General features: G+C 25.9%; 1 protein-coding gene across 1 annotated transcript; it reads left to right on the top strand.

Moving 5' to 3' along the window:
* Positions 1-1,452: 1,452 nt before the first annotated feature.
* Positions 1,453-19,794, top strand: LOC145842958 (cytochrome P450 4V2-like). Its single transcript, XM_082950431.1, has 3 exons — positions 1,453-1,857; positions 15,876-16,501; positions 18,641-19,794. Exons 1-3 carry the CDS (start codon positions 1,453-1,455, stop codon positions 19,500-19,502), a joined length of 1,893 nt encoding a protein of 630 aa, XP_082806557.1. The 3' UTR covers positions 19,503-19,794.
* Positions 19,795-20,043: the final 249 nt, after the last annotated feature.

Raw genomic sequence — 20,043 nt, 5'->3', positions numbered from 1 at the left:
GACTATTAGGTAATTAATTCAAGTAGACTTAAATATTTGTTTACTAATTACTTTTAGTAATTTTATAAATTTAAAAACTCTATTGAACAGCTAAGACTAATGTTGTTTAAAAATAGTCTTATTTTGTAGTAAACTTTTTAAAATTCTTTTTTAAGTTTTACATTTACTAAGCTTTTAGTGAATTTAAATATAAGCTAAAAGAAATTAAATTTTTTATCTATACTTAGATTTAACTAATTTTAAATTTTAAACTTTTATATTCAAGTGTTATACTATACAATAACTATCTTAAAAGCATATATTATTATCCTGTTTAACGAAACTGGCTATTACTTAAGAATAACAGAAACTATATGTTAAAAGAAAAAAAAGTGTTCTGTGTAAAAAACGTGAGTATAAAAAATCTTGGTCAAAAGAAGCTAAAAATTTCAGTAGGATATTTTGTCTTTTTACAAACTTAAATTAAGTATTTAAAAAGTGTACAATAGTTAACAATAATATAATAGTTCTAGCTAGTGTACAAAAAATTTTCTTAAATTCTAAATTGTGGCATAAAGAATCGTAGTTGTAATCATAATTTCTTTTATTGTATATGTTTAGACCACTGGGTTTCGTTCCTGAAACGTTCAAATCAGAAAATTTTTAAAGCTGTCATTAAGATCCCTATTCCATCAGATCACACATTTTCTGTATAAATATAAAAGTAAACTAAATAAACATATTTATACATTGTTTATAAACATCTTTAAAAAATAAGATCAACAACATAAAGTATTTTTGATGTTATCATCATTAAACTAATATTAAATTATAAATAACCTATCATGGTCAAAATGTGTTAAAGAATTGATTTTTAATCAAACAAAATCTAGATTATTTTTAATGGTTGCAGGATATTTGAAAACTGGTCAATTTAAAAATATTCTCTGTCTTATTTTACTTATACATAAATCTCTAGACTCTAACTACTTTTTTTCATCTATAAAGAATATAATGCTTACTAAAACTAAAACTTTTACCGCAAGTTATTTCTCTTTTTCTTTTTTCAAAGATTGTAAATACCCTTAAGCAGCAACTGTTTAAATTTAATTATATATTATTGTTATTTTTAAAATGCAAACCAACAATTTATACTTTACAACTGTCCTTTTACTGCTGTCAGTTGCAGTTGTGCTGATTTTATCATTGTTATCTCCTTCATGGAAATTTACAAGTTTAACTCCTGAAGATGTAGCAAAATACAATTTTTCTGAATTTTTAACTAAAGAAGAGTCCAACTTATTTGCAAACCATACATGGCTTGCTCAAGCAGGGGTTTGGAAACTTTCTTTTGAAGTAGGTGGTTTTATAAACATTAGTATTTTTTCAATAACCTTGGAAGGGTGGCTGTTAACTGTTGGCTTTGCTTTGTTTAGCCTGGGAGTGATTTTGTTTATTTTTTCATTTTATGAAATGAATTTGGACGAGATGAAAAATAGTACCCTTGCCAGCAAACTGCTGTGTAAGTCTGGTTCAGGTTTGACCAGAGGTGGAGCAGGTGTCTTAATTGCTGGCATGATTGCCTTCAGTTTTAAAAGGAAAGATTGGAATAAGTCTAGAGGTGTGTTGGATTACGTTTTCACTGAAGTTAGCAAACTCAACTTTATTTTAAACGATGGCGAAGAAAATGAACTGATAAAAAAGCTGATGTTAGATTGGGCTTATAAGCCAGTTCAAAACGGTTGGGCTTATATAGTTTGCTGGCTGATGGTTGTAGCTTCTCTGGTGGTTGGCATTATGGCATATTTTGTGAGTGATAAAATGGGAAAAATTGAAGATGAAGACGAGATTGAGTATGATCAGCCAAGTGAAAATCAAGTATGAATCAAATAAGGTAATTAAAGAAAATAGGTAATTACCTAGGATGATATTGCACCAATATCAAGCTGAAATTATGTCTGTTTTGATGTTTATTTGATGTCTGTTTTAACCATAATTTAATGCTAAAAATTCATATTTTATAAATAGAATAGTTAAATTAAACATCTTTATCATAAACTAATAAAAATTAAATATTTATTCGCTATTAATTTACAATAAAAAGCGATTGTATCACAACAATTATTTATATTGATTACTATATTGTAAGGTTAAATTGATTAAATATTCTAGTTTATGATAAATAAATTAAATTTTTACTATGCATTTACATAGCTTGTTTAAAACTAAGTATCTTTTTAGATTAAACATATTAGGCTTAAAACATTGATTTTTAACCTATAGTTATGGTTAAAAAAGACATCGATTATAATATAATTTCAGCTTGATATTGGTGCAACATCATCCTAGGTAATTACCAGAAAATATTATGCATGATTTTCACATTAAACAACATTTTTATTTATTAATTTGTTAGTAACTAAGCTTCAATACCTTTTTACAAAATCAAAATAAGTTTACAAGAGACTCAATTTGTTTTGGGTTAGTTTAAAGCTTTATAAAAATTCTGGCTTGCCCAGGCTGACTTAGGCTGGTTTAATATTATTAAATACTGCTTGAAAAATCTTTCTAACACTTTTCTAATACTTTAGCAAACTCAGGATAGTTTTTTTAAAAATCTCAGTCTAGTTTTCAGATAAATTAAGTTAGAATCAACATGTTTTCTTACAAATTAAATTTTTACTTTAGGAATTAAGTCCTTTTGTAAATATTATGATTTTCTCAAGTATTCAAGCTTGATTAGTAGTATTTATCATTTAGCTTTTGCTCTTACTATATAATTTTTCAATAAACTCATAAACTAAGGCTGATTCTGACCAGTCTGAAGTAAATTAAACAAGGTTTTGGTTAATAAGGCTGTTTATTTTTCTCTCAAACCCTGTCACAAATTAAATTTAGTTTATAACATGATTTTGAATAATTAAATACCAAAACATTTAAACTTAGTTGCGAAAAAGCTTTAAAAGAAACTGTTTTTTAATTTTATAACTTTATAAAAGAAATTATTAATTGTTTCATCTATGCTTTTCTTAGAGTTCATATTTATTCTTCATTAACCATTAGCTATAAATTTATACAAATCTTTTTATTTAAGATGATTATCAAAGATTTAATGTAATATTTTTATAAAGTGTTTGTAAACAAAAAACATATTGATCATAGAACATGGAAAGTCACAAATGGTATGATAAATATTTTTTCTTTTGCTTTGTAAAGGTATATAATGTGGTTTTTTTGTATTGTAATAACTGATAAAGTAGTATTGATTTTTGCTTTACATTTTTTCTATTTTATACAACTTTTCATTAGTTGTTGTTACAATAAAATCTAGTTTTTAGACTGTTTTCTGTTATGATAAGTTGTTTTCAATTTTGTATTGATTTTTTTGCTAAAATAAAAAGTAATTATAGTTTTAGTTTTTTTTTTAACTTTTGGAAAAAAATTGTGTAAATTTTATTAATTTAAAAGAACAATTTAAAAGTTTGTTTCTGTGTTTGTTTTTATAACATTTTCTTATATTTAAAGTACATATGTAAGTTTAGTTTTTTCTGACCTAATCAAAATGTTTTGCAGCTATTATAAAACGATCTTTTTATTGTTGTAAATGTCTAAATTGACCATTGACTGCCTACATTCAAAATGTATACTTAGAACTTATTGTTGTAGTCCTGCCTAATTTTACTTATGTTTTATTCTTTAGTTTGTAAATAATATTTTCTATTCTGCATTAGTGATCTACCGAATCCAAGATTCGGACTCGGATGCGGCCGAATCCTAAATTTCAAAATAAACTCGGATTCGGCTGAATCCAAAATTTTAGATTCGGTAGACCACTTTAAACTTTTTGACTTTTGCTTAATTGTTTGTCAAAAATTAAATGAAATGTAAAATTAATTAATGATTTAATGCTTGAGTGGATAAAAAATAACTTTTCACTCTTATTAAAGCCTTATTAATTTTGATTTAGAGTTTTGCACACAGTATTAAAACTATGATATTTGCTAGATTCTTAAATAAATTAAGTACATAATTTAGGCATTTAATCTCAGCTTTTTGGATAACCGCTCTTATTTATTCATTATATGTTTAGATTTTTATGTTTGCTCGTTGTAATGAACTGCTGCATTATTTATACAAAGAAAAAAAAATGCAACTTAAATATGTAACATTAAAGCAGATGCTTGCATAATTTTAGCTATACACTTTTTGTTAATGTTTTATTATTTATTTAATTGATAATTTTAATTTATGACATATATGTTATAACTTTAAACATATTCATATTTATTTTAAAAACAATGATCTAAAGAAAAAAATTTGTTAAAAATAAAATCTAAATTAATTTGTAATGAACTGCTGCAACTACTTTGATTATTCATTGTTTAACTCTGAATATTAAGAGAATATTTAGAGCTTGCTGCAGTTATGAGAAATAAGGCTTAAAATCAATGATGCAACATTTGATCAAAAAACTTTTGCTTAGTTATTTATAAAAGTTTTAAAAGCAGCTTATATTTTTTGAGTAAGAAATTTTGTAATATTGTTGTGTAATTCTTTTGTATAACATATACATCACCCAAACTGTCTTGCTTAATTTATATAAAGTAGTCTAGAATAGTCTTTAGTATTGATAGATAAAATTCACCGATACATTATAATAAGTTAGTATAAAAGCACTTTATATTTATTATGTCAAATTTAAGAAATACAAATACCAAGCTGCCCGCAGAGGGTCCTAAGCACAAACGTGCTAGAAAGTCACCCTTTCTGCAGTTAAAGTATGGGCAAAAGGGTCAGGCCCACCAACATCCACGTCTCACAAATTTTTATTAAATTGTTATTTAATTTGATGCTCTATGTTTATAATCACAATAAGAACTAACTCTTAAGTTACACGTAAAAAGTTTTAACTTTTTTGTGAACTGTTTTCTGCTTTAAGCATTTATTAAAGTCTATAGGTTATTTATTTTGCATAACAAAAGTACAACTTAATTGTTAATGTTGGTTGCATAGGCATCAAAATATTGAAACTAAGTTTTGTGTATGTAGCTTAATTTTTTTTCTAGCAAGACATTTGTTTTTATATTCGCTTTTAAAATAAATTGTTCTAAAATAAAAATGTATTTAATTATTAACACGTTATAAATATTGTTCAAACTTTCTTTACGAAATAAGTGACAATCTGATACGTAATTATTATTTATAAACTTATTTGGTATTTACATAATAAGCAGGTTAAATCTTTCGGATTTGAATTATTAAAACTTTTTGACTCGGATTCGGCCGGATCCAAATTTCAAAATTGAGATTCGGATCTGAATTCGGCCGAATCCTAATTTGAAAATAAGGTTCGGATTTGGCTGAATCTTAATTTGAAATTAAAACTCGGACTCGGATTCAGCCGAACCCAAAACATTTTTGATTCGGTAGATCACTTTTCTGCATCACTTCTGTATTTTTATTTCATTACTGTCAATATAAATTAATGAATAAACATAAAGTTTGCTTGTTTGTACTTAAAAATATTTTCAATTTGGTTTTGTATTGTAATTTTTAGATATTTGTAATGTAAATTATTCTATTTAATTAAGATATTTTACACATACATTATTTATAACTCTAAATGTATTATACCTTTTCTGATTTCTAAACCAAACTTTCTATAGATCTAAACTTAAGTTAAAAAAAAAGTGTTAGGTTAATATGAGTTTTTAATTTCTGCAGCAACAATAGTATTTGTTTAGTCTATATCTATTTTAAAAGTATAAAATCTTGAAAAAATTACTTTTATTTATTTTATTCTTTTGAATTGAAAATATTAATGATTAGGTATATATGTTTTTGTTTTTATTGTATCATTTTAAGACGTATTTTTTTAAAATTTTTTGAAATAGTTGTACCATAAACTTATGTACTTTTTATAAAAAGTGAAGGCAAAATTATAAATATATATTTGTACAAAATTTAAGATAATATTTTAAATTATACTTTTAAATAAGTTAAAATAACAGAACTAAAATTTAAAAATATGTTTCAGTACTGTATGAACAAAACCAAACCACAAATATTTCTGTATTGAAACAGTAAAGTATTTATGTGATAAGAAGTTTTTCATATGACACATACGTGCAGTGTGCTAAGCAAATATTATCCAGACAAATGCTGCAGTACTGTGTTTAAATCGAACATTTTTTTAAATATTTCTAAGTGTACTGTGCAAAAAATTATTAGTAAATAAATTTAAAAGTTGTTAGTTTAAAACTAATTTTTGAGTAGTTTTAATAGTTATATAGTTTCAAACTGTTTAAATAAATCTTTGTTTCTTTTGTAAGTTAAGTTTCCAAAAATAAAAATTTCACTACAAATACTATAGAGTAATATGTTAAAGTTGCGGCACTACCATATTTAAGTATATAGTTAAGATATTTTTTATTGATTTTTGTTTCCTTTTTATAACAATACTTAAAATTAATTTAAAGCTATTAAAGAATTAAAGATTTATACAAAAATGAGGTAAGTTTAAAGTAGTACTTTTTTATCTTATGAAAGATATGTAGTTTAAACATTGTGTAATGTACTATATAACACATTAGAACTGTATGTTCTATTTTGAATGTTAGCTTTTTCTATTTTTTGAAAGTAATTTGTTTTTACTTTAATAGCTTGACATTTATACTTTCACCAGTATTTATTACTGAGTTTAAAAAAAGTATATATATACATATAAAATACGTTTAAGTAAATTTAAAACAGATAATGTTTATCATATTTTTCAGGTTAAATGTTTATTCATAAAAACATCTACAAAAAATTTGTTTAAAGACTAAACCTGAAACATATGTCAAACAGTGTTTATTTTAATTTTAAGCTTATTTTTTTGCGCTTTATTTATCCACAACATTAATACCAAAATTTGACAACACATCGAAAAATCTAGATATTGTGTATGATACTCTTAGTTTGAGTTATTATTTTAATCACATTTAGAGACATATATCAGTCTTCTTTCTGTAGTAGTTTTAAGACGTCAAAGAAAATTCAAGGGACCTGATACATAGAAAGACCTTTCGGTTATCAAGCTGTACATCACTTATTTACTTAATCTATTTTGAGCTAAAAAAAAACTAATGGAAAAACAAAATTGAATACGAAATTTAACTCAGAAAACATAAAAACATACAATTTTTTAATATTGAAAGTTTAACTTTTTTTTTTTAAATAAAAAATAAATAAATACAACATATTGCTCTGAATAGCCTAACTTGAAATAATTAAATAATTTATAAAAGGTATATAAATTTTTCCTTAGAGTTATAAAATTACGCATATAACCTTGTTATTGATTTGAAATTAGATAAATATGTATAAGTTAAAACATACTTATATATAGAATAAAGAACATTTAGTCTGATTAAAACTGATAATTTATTTAGTGAATAAACTTTTGATAAAAAATACCTCAAAAATGTGTTGCCATTGGCGTAAGTTTCTTTTCTTCTTGAGTTTATATTGCTTTGATCAAATAAGTATCTAAGCTAATTTATATTTTGTATACTAAAGACAAATTAAGAGAAGTATTTACTAGTTACACTTTTTATTTAGTGACTTTAATAAATACAAAAAAAAAGTAAACTTTAAAATCCGAAGTATTATATCTAGGGGTTGGCAATGGTAATTTATTACAATTTTAATATATTATATTACAAGATTTATTATTTAAAACTGTTTGGTCAGAATTTTGTTTCTTTTATATTTCACCTATTGTTTATTGAACAACAAAAAATACGCTCAAAAGGTTTGGTCTAAGGACCTGGTGTACAAAAAACCTTTCGGTTATCGAGTCATACACCAGAACAGTTTAACGTGATGCCCAGGACAATATATATACTTAAGTTTTTTTGTAGAAGTTTATAATATTTTAATAACTAACAAAATAACAGAGATAATTGAACAAAGCTTATAACTAGATCAAAAAGCTTTATAGTTTTAGAAAAAAAGTTACTCAAAACATATTCAAAGTCTAACAGAAAATTTATTTATCTTTTTACTTTTGTAAATTAAAAAAATAAAATAAATTGTTTAAAAACAAAGTATGGTGTATCCTTTTCTAATATGATTTAAATTTTTCTTATAGAGTATTTGTTAAGTTTTAATACACAAAATATATATTGAAAAAAGTTTTAATTAACATTTTGAAGAAATATTAGTTTTTAGCACACTATCAAACTTAAATTAAATTAAATTTTGCGTTAAGTATACTTTTTTTGACATAAACACAAACATTGGCTTATTTTCTAGACAATAACGTAAAAACTTCTCAAAATCGTCAGTTATAAGTTTAAAATGTATCCATGGTGTGCGACTCGATAACCGATAGGTTTTTTTCGTGCACCAGGTTATAAAACCAAAAACACTTAGCGTATTTTTTGTCGTTTGATAAACTATGTTTAACAACTTTTTTTTGGTTAACATTTATTATTAAACGACAGGAAAAATTGTATTTTATTTTATAACCTCTTTTTTTAATTTTTTTTATGCAGTCACCTCTGTTTGAAAAAATCATTTGATTAATTAACTAAGCTTTTACAACTTGTGTTTTAAACATTGAAACCCGAAAGTTTCATGTTTTTACCACTTTTAAAATTTTAGTTTGCATTTAAGTATATAAAAATTGCCAAAAAAAATAACTACTTCAAAATAGTTTAACTCATTAATCTTATGGCTCTATTACTACTACATTATTTTCAGTTAAGTTTTATAAAAAAATAAATAAACTTTTACTTTTTAACTGAAGACGCGTGTAATGATTTACCGGATCCACTATTAAGGATCCGGATCTATCTTTTCAAATTAAGATCCGGCCGAATCCGGATCGTAAATGTTTTAAGCTTTATGTAGTTTCAATAGAGAAAAAACTTATAAGTTTTAATTATTATAATACACTATTTTTAGTAAAAATTGTTTATAAAAAAATCATAACATCATTGTCTTAATATTTTGTTTGAACACTAGAAAAAAGAAAGTTGTAAAAAACAAAGAAAAAATCTACCTATATGAAATCAAATCTCAATTTAAATGTTAAATTTCAAGCTACTTATACGACTAAACTTGAATTTTGTACCTTGTTCGAAGTAAAAGAAAAATAAATTAAATGTTACAATGCTTTAAAAAATAACAAACTTTATTTATTTTTTTATGATAAGCTTTACGTTGTACTTTTATTTACAAAAGTTCAAACTATAAGATGAACTATAATTTATTTAGCAACTGTTTACACATATAAAAGTAAGTAACTTAATAAATAAAGTTTATTCATATAAACGCCATTAAGCTACAAAGAATTCTAATTTGTTTTTTAAAGTTGTGATGAAGAAATAAAAAATTTCGCCGATTTTTAGAAACAATCGATTTTGATTTTGTTCGTACAATTTACCAGCTTCCGAATTAGTTTTTTTAAACTGGAGTTTGTATTAATATTTTTATTTAAAAGTAAACTAAGTTAACTGTAACATTTCAATGTTTTTTGTCTTTTTGTATTTAATTTCGTTGATTTTTAGGCCTGAAAACTGTGTTTAAGTTTACAAGTTCTTTTTAAATGATTTATTTTGCTAGGTAATTGTATCATTTTATCTCCTTTGTAGATAAAATATGGGAGGATATGTATAAGTATTTACCTAGTTTTCATTATATTTTGTTTTACAGACTTTATCATTCTTGTAATTAGTTTGTGAATAAACTTAAACAAGAAAGATATTTATTTAAATACATCTTTTCAAAACCTCTTTTTGCTTTGTTCATATTGTTTATACTAAACCTTTTTTTGACAAAGTCTCCACTTGATTTTAGTAGTTAAGTTTCTGTATTTTGGAACTTTAATATATAACAATACTGTTTTGTTGTAGAACACATAAAAAAATACTTATAATTGAAATAGTGAATGTCTAAATAATTTTTGCTCAATTATGCTAATTAGTATTAATTTATTGTTTTTTCTGATGAAACCTCTTACTATTTATTTACTCAAAATTTAATCTTAAAATTAGTTGCTAACAAAAGTAGTTGATAAGCGTCAGCCAAAATCGACTTTATTTGTTGTTTGTTTTAATGAAAATGTTTTTAAATGAATTCTGTCTTACATTTCTATGTAATATATGTAGAAGTAAAAAGTTATATTGTAATTAAGTAATAATAAAAAAGATATTTGATGCAAAAATTTAAAATTTCTTAGCAATTATAACTACTTTTTATCAAATAAAAACTATTCTGGTTCTGCTCAAGTTACCCCCGCTCGAGTTGTCCTTGCTCGAAATACTCCTGCTCCAGTTACCTCTGCTCACGCGAAACTTGTCATTACCTGTCTAATTGTTCTCGCGTTGTAATGAATTTTTAACAACGATCATGATTTTTAATAATTCACTGGGTGCTGAAGTTCATGCCGATCCTGCATTAAGCCATTTTTGCACGAAAAAACAGTTTTGCACGAAGCGTTTTGCATAAGGGGTCACTTTTTCACGAAGGGTAACTTTTACACTAAAACACTTTTGCATTGGTTAAAACTTTTCACTATTTTTTTTCTTAATTTTATTTTTTTATTTGTTTTTTTTTTGCTTTCACTGTTACCCCTTACCCTTACCTTTGGTCGTTATTTTTTATGTATTTCTCATAATTTTATTTTATTACTTAAATTATATTTTTGTTATAATTTTTCTTTATTGTTTTCAAGTTCTTTGTTACCTCTAACTCTTACCCTTAGTTGTTAACATGTTTTTTACTTCTAGCTATTTTTCTTTTTACTTTTTTTCTTTTTACATTTATTTTTATTTTTATCAAATTTTGTATAACATTGAAAAAATAACTATAGTAAAGGATATACCAAGTTTTGTTTTAAGAAAGTTTAGTTTTTATTATTTTAGATTGAAAAATTGAAAACCTTAAACTTTTTGTGTTAAACTTTAAATATTATTTGAGTAAAGTTGAATAGAAATTTGGATCACTTATCTCAGATATTATGTTAATTATGAAAATTCAATAAGCTTCTACACCAACACCTAAACAAAATAAAAATTTTGGAAAATAAAAAATTACTATAGTCAATAAGCCACTTGATTTAATAATTAAGGTCGATAAACATTATAATTTTTACGATAAAAATTCTAAAATAAGGGGAAATTTAAGTAATTTTTCTTAACTTAAAAATAAAACATAGTTACTTCTTCGTGCTTTGTTCTTAAATAATACATTTTACAGAATATAATAGCTAAAGAATACAGCAAATCAAATTATGCTTTGTTTTTGAGTTTGGGTCTATTGGGTCGGTGCTAGAGCGCATAGAAAAAGTGGGACACTTTGGCTTTTATTTAGTGTTCGAAACATATCTCAAAAAAACATACATTTTTCAACTAGTTAGATATTTTTTAGGGAATTGACTTTATTACTTTGTTAGTTTGTTTTTCATATAAACTGTATGAAAAATGGTTATTTTTGGTTTTTTCAGTTTTGGTCTTTATTAATGGAATTATTGTTAGGTCAAAAATATTTTTTTTAAATATAAATTCACTGAGTAATAAAGATATTTTAGTTAAACAGTAAAAAAAAGTTTATTTTTATCTTTAAAAAATATATGTAGCGAGAACATAGAAACACTTATAGACCTTTTCTGTATTTTAGTCACTACATAACGATTATGGCTATCAAAAAATTCTCTTAATTTAACTTCGGTAATACATAAATAAAAATTAATTTCGAAACTGATTAAAGTAATAACCATTCAAGATGAAAGGATTAATTACTTACGCCTAAGCCCTAAAGAAACACGTTTTAAATGTATTTTTTACCAAAAGTTTATTTCTTAAATAAATCCTCAGCTATATTCAGATTAGTAATTTTTTTTATATGTGATTTAAATTTAACTTTTACGATTTTATCTATTTTCTAATCGAAGTTTTTACGCGTGAATTTATTATAATAAGAAAATTTCTTATACCTTTTATAGAATATTAAACTATTTTAAGTTTAGTTAATCACAGTAAAGTTTCATATTTTATTATTTTTTAAATGAATGTTTTTTCTTTGTTAATAAGAAAAAGTTAAGTTTTTAATATAGTATATTTTCTATATGTTCTGATATCGTTTTTTGTCACTATAAAAAAAGTATGTTTTTGTATGTTCTGAGTTAGATATCATATTCTATTTTGTTTTTCAATTAATTCATATTTTCATCTTATGATCAAAAAAAAAACATCGGCGAAAGTCTACAGAGCCTCAGCCTGAACTTTCATATGCCGTGAGACAAGCTAAACTTAACAAAAGGTTTGAACACACCAAGTGATTATCAGACTAATGATCAAATTGGTGTGATCAAACCTTTTTTTCTTACGTAACTTTTTTATAATTGTACAAGTTTTTAATGTTAATATATTTATTTTTTTTCTGTTTTTAATCTTAATTTTTTAAAAATAAATAAGTTATGTGTAGCTCGATGACCAAAAGCTTTTTTGTAAATCAGGTCCTTTGACCATATTTTTGAGCGTCATTTTCTTTAATGTGTTTAAACAAATACATTACTATGACTGATAGTTTAAACTTGAACTCGTTTGTTTTCAAGTTTAAGATACAAAAAGGTATATGTCTAAACATGATTAAAATAATTACTAAATCTAAAAAGTATTGCACTTCGTAATTTGTATGCAAATACTTCGTAGCATTGTTAAAATTCGTTATTAAACTGCTCGACGCTTTATAAATAAAGCGCAGCGAAATTAATTACAGTCACCTCTCGCGAATCGACGCACATTATATCCACAGCAAAAGTGCGTAATTAAAAGAGAGAACGTAACTAAACGAGCACTAGCAAATATACCTACTTTTTTGAGTGTTTTATTATAATGCATCTGATTAAATACAGTTTTTTTTTTGTGTATATTAGATAGTGATTAAAAAATAAGAACATTTTTTTGTGTACAAAAACAAGTTTAATTTAAGTTGTACATGTATATGAACATTTAAAATAAAAGTTGTAGATGTGTATAAAATGTATTTTTTTCAAGAAGGTGAAGTTTGAACGATATATAAATACTCGATATATACGATATATATCAAAAACACGTTAGCTTATTATAAACTTTATAAAACTTTATCATATTATTCTTATAACCTTGATGAAGTACAAGCAACAAGTTTAAACTCATTATTTATAATACTTGAATAACTAGAGAGCTTCAATAAACGCAAGTTTTCGTACTTTTAGACCTTAGCACTTACAGTTGTTATTTATTTTGAACAAAAACCATCTTAAACGATTCGTCTTTGTATTTATAAAAGTTTTATTTAGATTAAAGAATTGCAAATAAGTAATAAATATTTAAATATTACTTAAAGAACTCAATCAAAAAAGTAAGCGTCTTTAAACTTTAACGATGCACTTCGTGATCTTTTTTTTTGCTGCTTCTTTCTTTAATTCATCTGTCAATGAAATTCTATAAAACAACTATTACCTTTTTTTTTTCGTTTAATCTTTTTTTCTATAATACTTTTTCAACTGTTACAAACCTTCAGCTGCTAAAATAGAGATTCCAATTCCAACTCTTTTTTATCGGATTGGATCTTCGTCTGGCTAAATTTTATTTTTTCATTTGGTATTTTTGGAAATACTCTCAGTATCTCTTCAGCCATCTGCACAGAATTTGATAAAACATTGATACTAAACTTAAGTTAGAGCCTTTTCTTGTTTATTTAGAATATTGAATTTTTTAACCTCAATGACATGAATTTCTAGTTGCTTGTACTTCATCAAGGTTATAAGAATAGCATGAGAAAGTTTTATAAAGTTTATAATAAAATAAAGTTTAAAAAAACCTTGTTTAAGCTTACGTGTTTTTTAATAAGGCCTAAAAGTACTAAAACTCGCGTTTTTTGAAGCTCTCTAGTTATTCAAGTACTAAAAATAATGAGTTTAAACTTGTTGCTTGTACTTCTTTAAGGTTTTAAAAATAAATGACAAAGTTTCATAAAGTTTATAATAAAATAAAGTACTAACCAGCATTGTATAAGCTTACGTGTTTTTGATATATATCTTATTATTTATATATCGCTCAATTTCTTGCCCACCTAAAATTAAACTTGTTTTGTATGGTATTAGAGAAAAATATTTCTCTATTACTTTGCAAGATAAGTTTACTCGTAGGTAAGCAAGGAACAAGTTAGCTAAATATAAGAGAATTATTCCGTTGATGTGAAACTCTATATCACTAATATTGCAAGGAATTGAACATTGTACCTTTTTTGATTTAAAGGTATAAAGGGGGCCAAGAAATTTAAAATATAAAAAGCAAAGCCATAGAGTCAATAGGTTCCTTACCGAAGTTGCAAACTATAAATGCAAAAATTTCAATTTTATTAAATACCTATCTCTTCCTATTTTTTATAAATTAAATATATTCTTAACTCAATAAATACAATAAATTAACAAAATGAATAATTAAAAATATGTTTGTTTTGTAATTTTTTAGAGATCAAAAATGCATAACTAAACGAGAGTGCGTAACCAAACGAGTGCGTAAATTTGCGAAAGGTGACTGTAAAAATAAAATTAAACATTATTTTGTATGTTTTTCAGGACTTGTCTTTGAAAATGTTTGCGATAGATGGTTTAATATTCAACTAAACAAACGAATTACATTATTTATTTTTATTTTAATAAACTTTATATTGTATATATATTTCTAAAAACATTTTTATTTTAACTGAGTAATAAAAAATGATTGAAAAATGTTTTTTTAGATACTGTTAAATAAAAAATAAAGTCAAGTTTAGTGCGTGTCTTTTCATTAATTAAACTTTTTTACCGAAGCTTTGAAAAAAAAAAATTGTACTAGAATAAATATTTTGTTAAATAGGTAAACAATATAATTTTAATTTATTAGCTACATGTTTTTAATTGAGTATACAAGTACTATTATATACTTACCTAATTGCATTTTTATAAATTTCAGATTAGTAATTTAAAATTAATCTAAAGTATTATGTAACAAAAAATCAAAAAAATAATAAATTACATTTAAAAAGATTCAATATATTATGAAAAACCTTAGAGCTACAATTTTCAATTATTACTTAATAGTATTTTAGTAAAAAACTCAAATTATAAACTATTGCTTGGTATATAAAACTTATAAAAGTAGTAAAGGTCTTATTAAAATTTAGTTTACACTTTTTAGTTATTAATGGTACTCAAAAATTAGTAAGAACTATTATTTTTAAATTTATTTACTAAAAATAAACTTGTACAGTATACTGAGAAATATAAAATAACTTAACACACAATAGTTGCAGCGCTTGTCTGGATAATATTTGCTTAGCACACTGCACGTATGTGTCATATGAAAGGCACTTCTTTCTTATCGCATAAACGGTTTACTGTTTCAAAACAGAAATACTTGTGGTTGGTTTTTGTTCGAGCGATACATAAATAAATATCAAAATTATAGTCTTGTTGTTTTAATTTTTTAAAGCATTCAAAAAAGTTTTATCTTATATATGCTAAATAAAAAATAAAATAAAGTTTAATAAAGATTATTTACATTGTTAAAAAAAAAAGTAAATTAATTAAAGATGCTCTTTAAAATACAATTGAAGTAGTTCTAGTAGTTCAACAAAACCTACATAAAAATTAAAAATAATATTTTGCAGAATAAATTTTTATTATCAAAATCAACTATTTATATTATATTGAAATTTTTAGAAAACTTTAAAATTAAGTTTTAAAACATTCTATAGTTCTTGATTTACATACTAGCTGAAAAATATTCATTATAATTTTTTCTATATATGTATAATTCTTATAAATTTTTATTAACATGTATAAAAAAAATAGTTGTAACTAAATTAAAACAATAAAGTTTCTTGAAATCCTTGGAGTCTTTTCTCTATCCATTTTCTCCCTGGCCTACTGGGTTTACTGGAACAACTTCAGATTGAAACAGCTGCCAGTGGTCCCTGGCCCCTACTGCCCCATAAGAGGGCACGCCATAGGTCTTCCAACTGAAGAAGACCAAATTTTCTCGTATTTCATATCAAAATGCAGGGAGCTCGCCAATAACAAGATGAAGTTCGGTGTTCTGTGGTTCGGTCCTGTGGCCTACATCATCGCGGCCCACCCCGACGCCGCCGAGGTCCTTCTGACCAGCTCGACCAACATAACCAAGTCGGACGACTACAACTTCATGCGGCCGTGGGTCAGGGACGGGCTGGCCTTTTCCACGGGCAAGAAGTGGCGCAGGAGGAGGAAGATGATAACGCCCAGCTTCCACTACGACATTCTTAAGGACTTCCTGTCGGTGATGAACGAGCAGGCCAGGGTTTTCACCGGCATCGTTGGAAGGTTGGTGGAAAACAGTGAGTTCATCGACATCCGCCAAAGGCTGAAGCGGCTCTCACTGGACATCATCTGCGAGACTGCGATGGGAGTGAAAATGAACTCTCAGTTGGAAGATGAGAATTGCGAGTACATCCACCTTGTTGAAGAGTTAGTTGTTTGTTTGATAAAAAAAACACTTTAAAGTTAAGTAGGTTGTTTTACCTAGCTTTACTAGTTATGTTTTTTCTATAGTTCAATTGTTGTAACCAGTGTTTTTGAAATTTTATGTAATTAAAACAAAGTGAATTTAATTTTGAATTTCAAAAATAGCATCAATTGGCATCTTAAATGATAATAAAACTATAAAATAAATCTATGCTGTTAAATGATTAAATGTTAGCAAAATAATTTATGATGATATTTGTGGTTATTAGATATATAGTTTGTTTAAATAATACTTTTTTAAAATAGTATGTTTCAAAATTCACTCTGCAATAGTTTTGGCAACTCTTTAGACACACTTTAGCTAGTAAATTTTTTTTATCAGATTTGTCTAGTTTTGTTATTAAATATAAAAGCCTTTTCAATTTTGTTTTGTCGTCAATCAGACGTATTATTATTTATTTTGTAAGTTGATTTTTATACTTGTAATTTGGAGTATTTTGGTTTAATTGTCGTATTGAAAATATTAAAAAAAAAACAACTACTAAAATCAAGTTTTAATTGCCATTAAGCAAAAAAAATCAACATGCTTTTGTATAAAACTTGACACCTAATGTTTCTTAATTTTTAGCTTTTTAAAAGATTGTTCTGAAGTTATAAATCTTATTTGTTTTTGTTATGTAAAAATTTTCTACCAAAAAAATTGTTTTTCCAAAATTATGAATTATATAGGTTAAAATAATATAACTGTTTATCTGATATTTTAAGTCTACAAATAAACTTTTTTTTTGATATTTATTGTTTATGGAACGACAAACAAAAAGTGTTCAAAAAGCTTGGTCTAATGATCTGGTGTACGAAAAAACCTTTCGGTTATCAAGTCGTTAACCTGAAACGTTTACAATTTCTTACGAGCTAATAAAAATTAAATTTCTATAATCTAAAATTTTAAATCTTAAGAAATAAAACAATCAATAAAACGAAAGAAAATAAAACTAAGTTTTGTGTTTACTCAAAAAATTTTATTCATAATGTACTCAAAAACTTGTCTAATGAAAGAAAATCTAAAATAATAGAGTGCTAATATACAACTTCAATCTTCTAAGGAAAAAGTACAAGCTTTTTTATAAAAGTTAAAAGTTAAAAAGTGTTTTTCAAAAGGGATTATTATCATATAAATGTATTATAAAAAAATTTTATACAAAATTTGACCAAACCTACTTAACTTGTTTAAATTATTTTAGTTTCTTTCATATTTTTTCAAGGCTTGTAAATTGTTTATCCTAAAGTCAAGTATGTACAATGCGTAGTAAGTTTAAACTACATTACCAAAGTTATATCATAAAGTCATTGAACAATTTCAACTTTTAATAATTGTTTTGATAGTTTTACATAAAAATCCTAAGTATAAAAGTTTAATTTATTATTAGTCATCTTAAGTATAAATTTTTTTTAATTAACATGAGTACATTGATAATGAAATACAAAAAAGGTTATAGGCTTTATTAATCGTACTAAACGATGTCTCAACATAAATGTTTTATGTCCAATAACTTTTCCATGAATTTTTAGTTTTAACTAATAAACTGCTTTAAAATAAAAACTTGATAAAAAAAAATAACTAACAACTTACATAACTATGAAATATAGAATGAACAAAACAAATACTGAACGTATGATTATTTAAGAAGGAAAAAAAACTGCAACAAATTGTATTAAGCCAGATATTTTTTACTGAATACAAATATTTTGTATAAAGTTTTCATATTAATAATACTCTAATATGTTAATTTATTGTTTATTATTTATAGATTTTCTACAACATTTTGATAACTTAATATTTTTGACTTTTATTCATAGAGTTAATAGTGTTCTTCAGAAATTTTAATTTGATAACTGTTTGTTACAATTATTTGTATACATACACTACAATTTGGTTGTCTTAAAAACAATCATAAACTTTAATGTATGCCCCTATAAACTGAATTTGTAAACTAGCGTTAAAAAAAAATTAATTTAAAAAACCCATGATAAATGTAATGAATTAACTAAATGAAACTCTGTTAGCCTGAGTTTCAAAAGACATATAAATGAGTTCGCTTGTGAAAAAGCAAACGGTGTAAAATAAACAAATTACTTTCACAGGATGGGCATCTTCATCGGCAAGCGGATCATGAACCCGCTTCTTGCCTCCGACCTCCTCTTCAGTATGACGTCACTGGGCAGGAAGCAGCAAAATGTCGTCGAAAAGATACACAAGTTCACCCGTGACGTCATCGACGCGAAAATTTCAAGCAGCCACCCAGAGACGGGCAGCAGGAGAAAGGCCTTCCTGGACATGCTGGTCGGAGCCGTGGACGAAAATGGCCGAGAGTTGACGGCGGAGGAGATCCAGGAGGAGGTGGACACTTTCATGTTCGCCGGCCACGACACCTCCGCTCTGGCCCTAACCTGGGCGTTGTACCTGCTCGGAAGGCACCCCGAAGCGCAGGAAAGATTGTTTGACGAGATCAACGAAATCTTTGGCGGGCAATTGGACTGCGATGTGTCCCTGGACCAGATTTCTACTCTCGAGTACCTCGACCTAGTTGTTAAGGAGGTTTTGCGGCTCTACCCTCCCGGACCGGGAATCGGGAGAAAACTGGACGAGGACTGCGTTATCGACGGTCAGGTAATCCCCAAAGGGTCGAGCCTGTGGCTTTTCATTTACTACGTGCAGAGGCACCCGGACGTTTGGGAAAGTCCCGATTCGTTCATCCCCGAAAGGCACACTGCTCAGAGCAGGTTGGAGCAGAAGAGGTCCAACTTCGCGTACATTCCGTTTTCGGCGGGACCCAGGAACTGCGTGGGTCAGCGGTTCGCGGTTCAGGAGATCAAGGTGGTGTTGGTTTACCTGGTCAGGAAGTTCAGGATGAGATCGGAGGATGAGGAGGAAGATGTGAGGATAAGCGGACTGCTGACGATGAATCCCGCTCACAAGCTGAACATCCAGTTTCAACCGAGATAATTTCGTTGATAATAGCGTTTACTTTGTTTTAATACCTTCACCTGATAAGTCGATGTGAAATAAAAAAAAGATATTCGGTGAGTTTCAACATTTTAATTTTCAAATATCAATTTCATTCAGTTGTTTTATGATAAAGTTTTATAACAAATTTTTTCTATTAAAATTTGAAAATAAGCATTTTTATGACAAGGTACAATAAAGATCTATATTTCAATGCATAAAGTAAAACTTTTTTGTTTTGTAAAACGATAAAAAATAAATCCATTCAAACGAGCTTATTTTAATAAACTACCTATGCATTTTTAAACTTTTTAAACAGTTAACGTTTTTACTTCGTTATTTTATCATTGATGCTTGATCAATAGGTTGTTAAATGTTATTAATTTTAACTGATTAAAACATTTTTTATGTAGTTATTTAAATTAAGCTTGAAACGGTTGTTTACAGGACTAATTAAAATAAATAACTTTGTTTTTATATAAGTTTTATATCAGTTTTAGACTTGGACAAGTATTCAAAAAAAAAGAAAAAAAGAAAATTT

This window comes from Thalia democratica, chromosome 8 (assembly GCF_965202585.1).
Source record: "Thalia democratica chromosome 8, ktThaDemo2.hap1.1, whole genome shotgun sequence".
NCBI classification, from domain to species: domain Eukaryota; kingdom Metazoa; phylum Chordata; class Thaliacea; order Salpida; family Salpidae; genus Thalia; species Thalia democratica.
The sequence above is the reverse complement of the archived record's forward strand: the minus strand, read 5'-3'. Positions and strand labels throughout refer to the sequence as shown.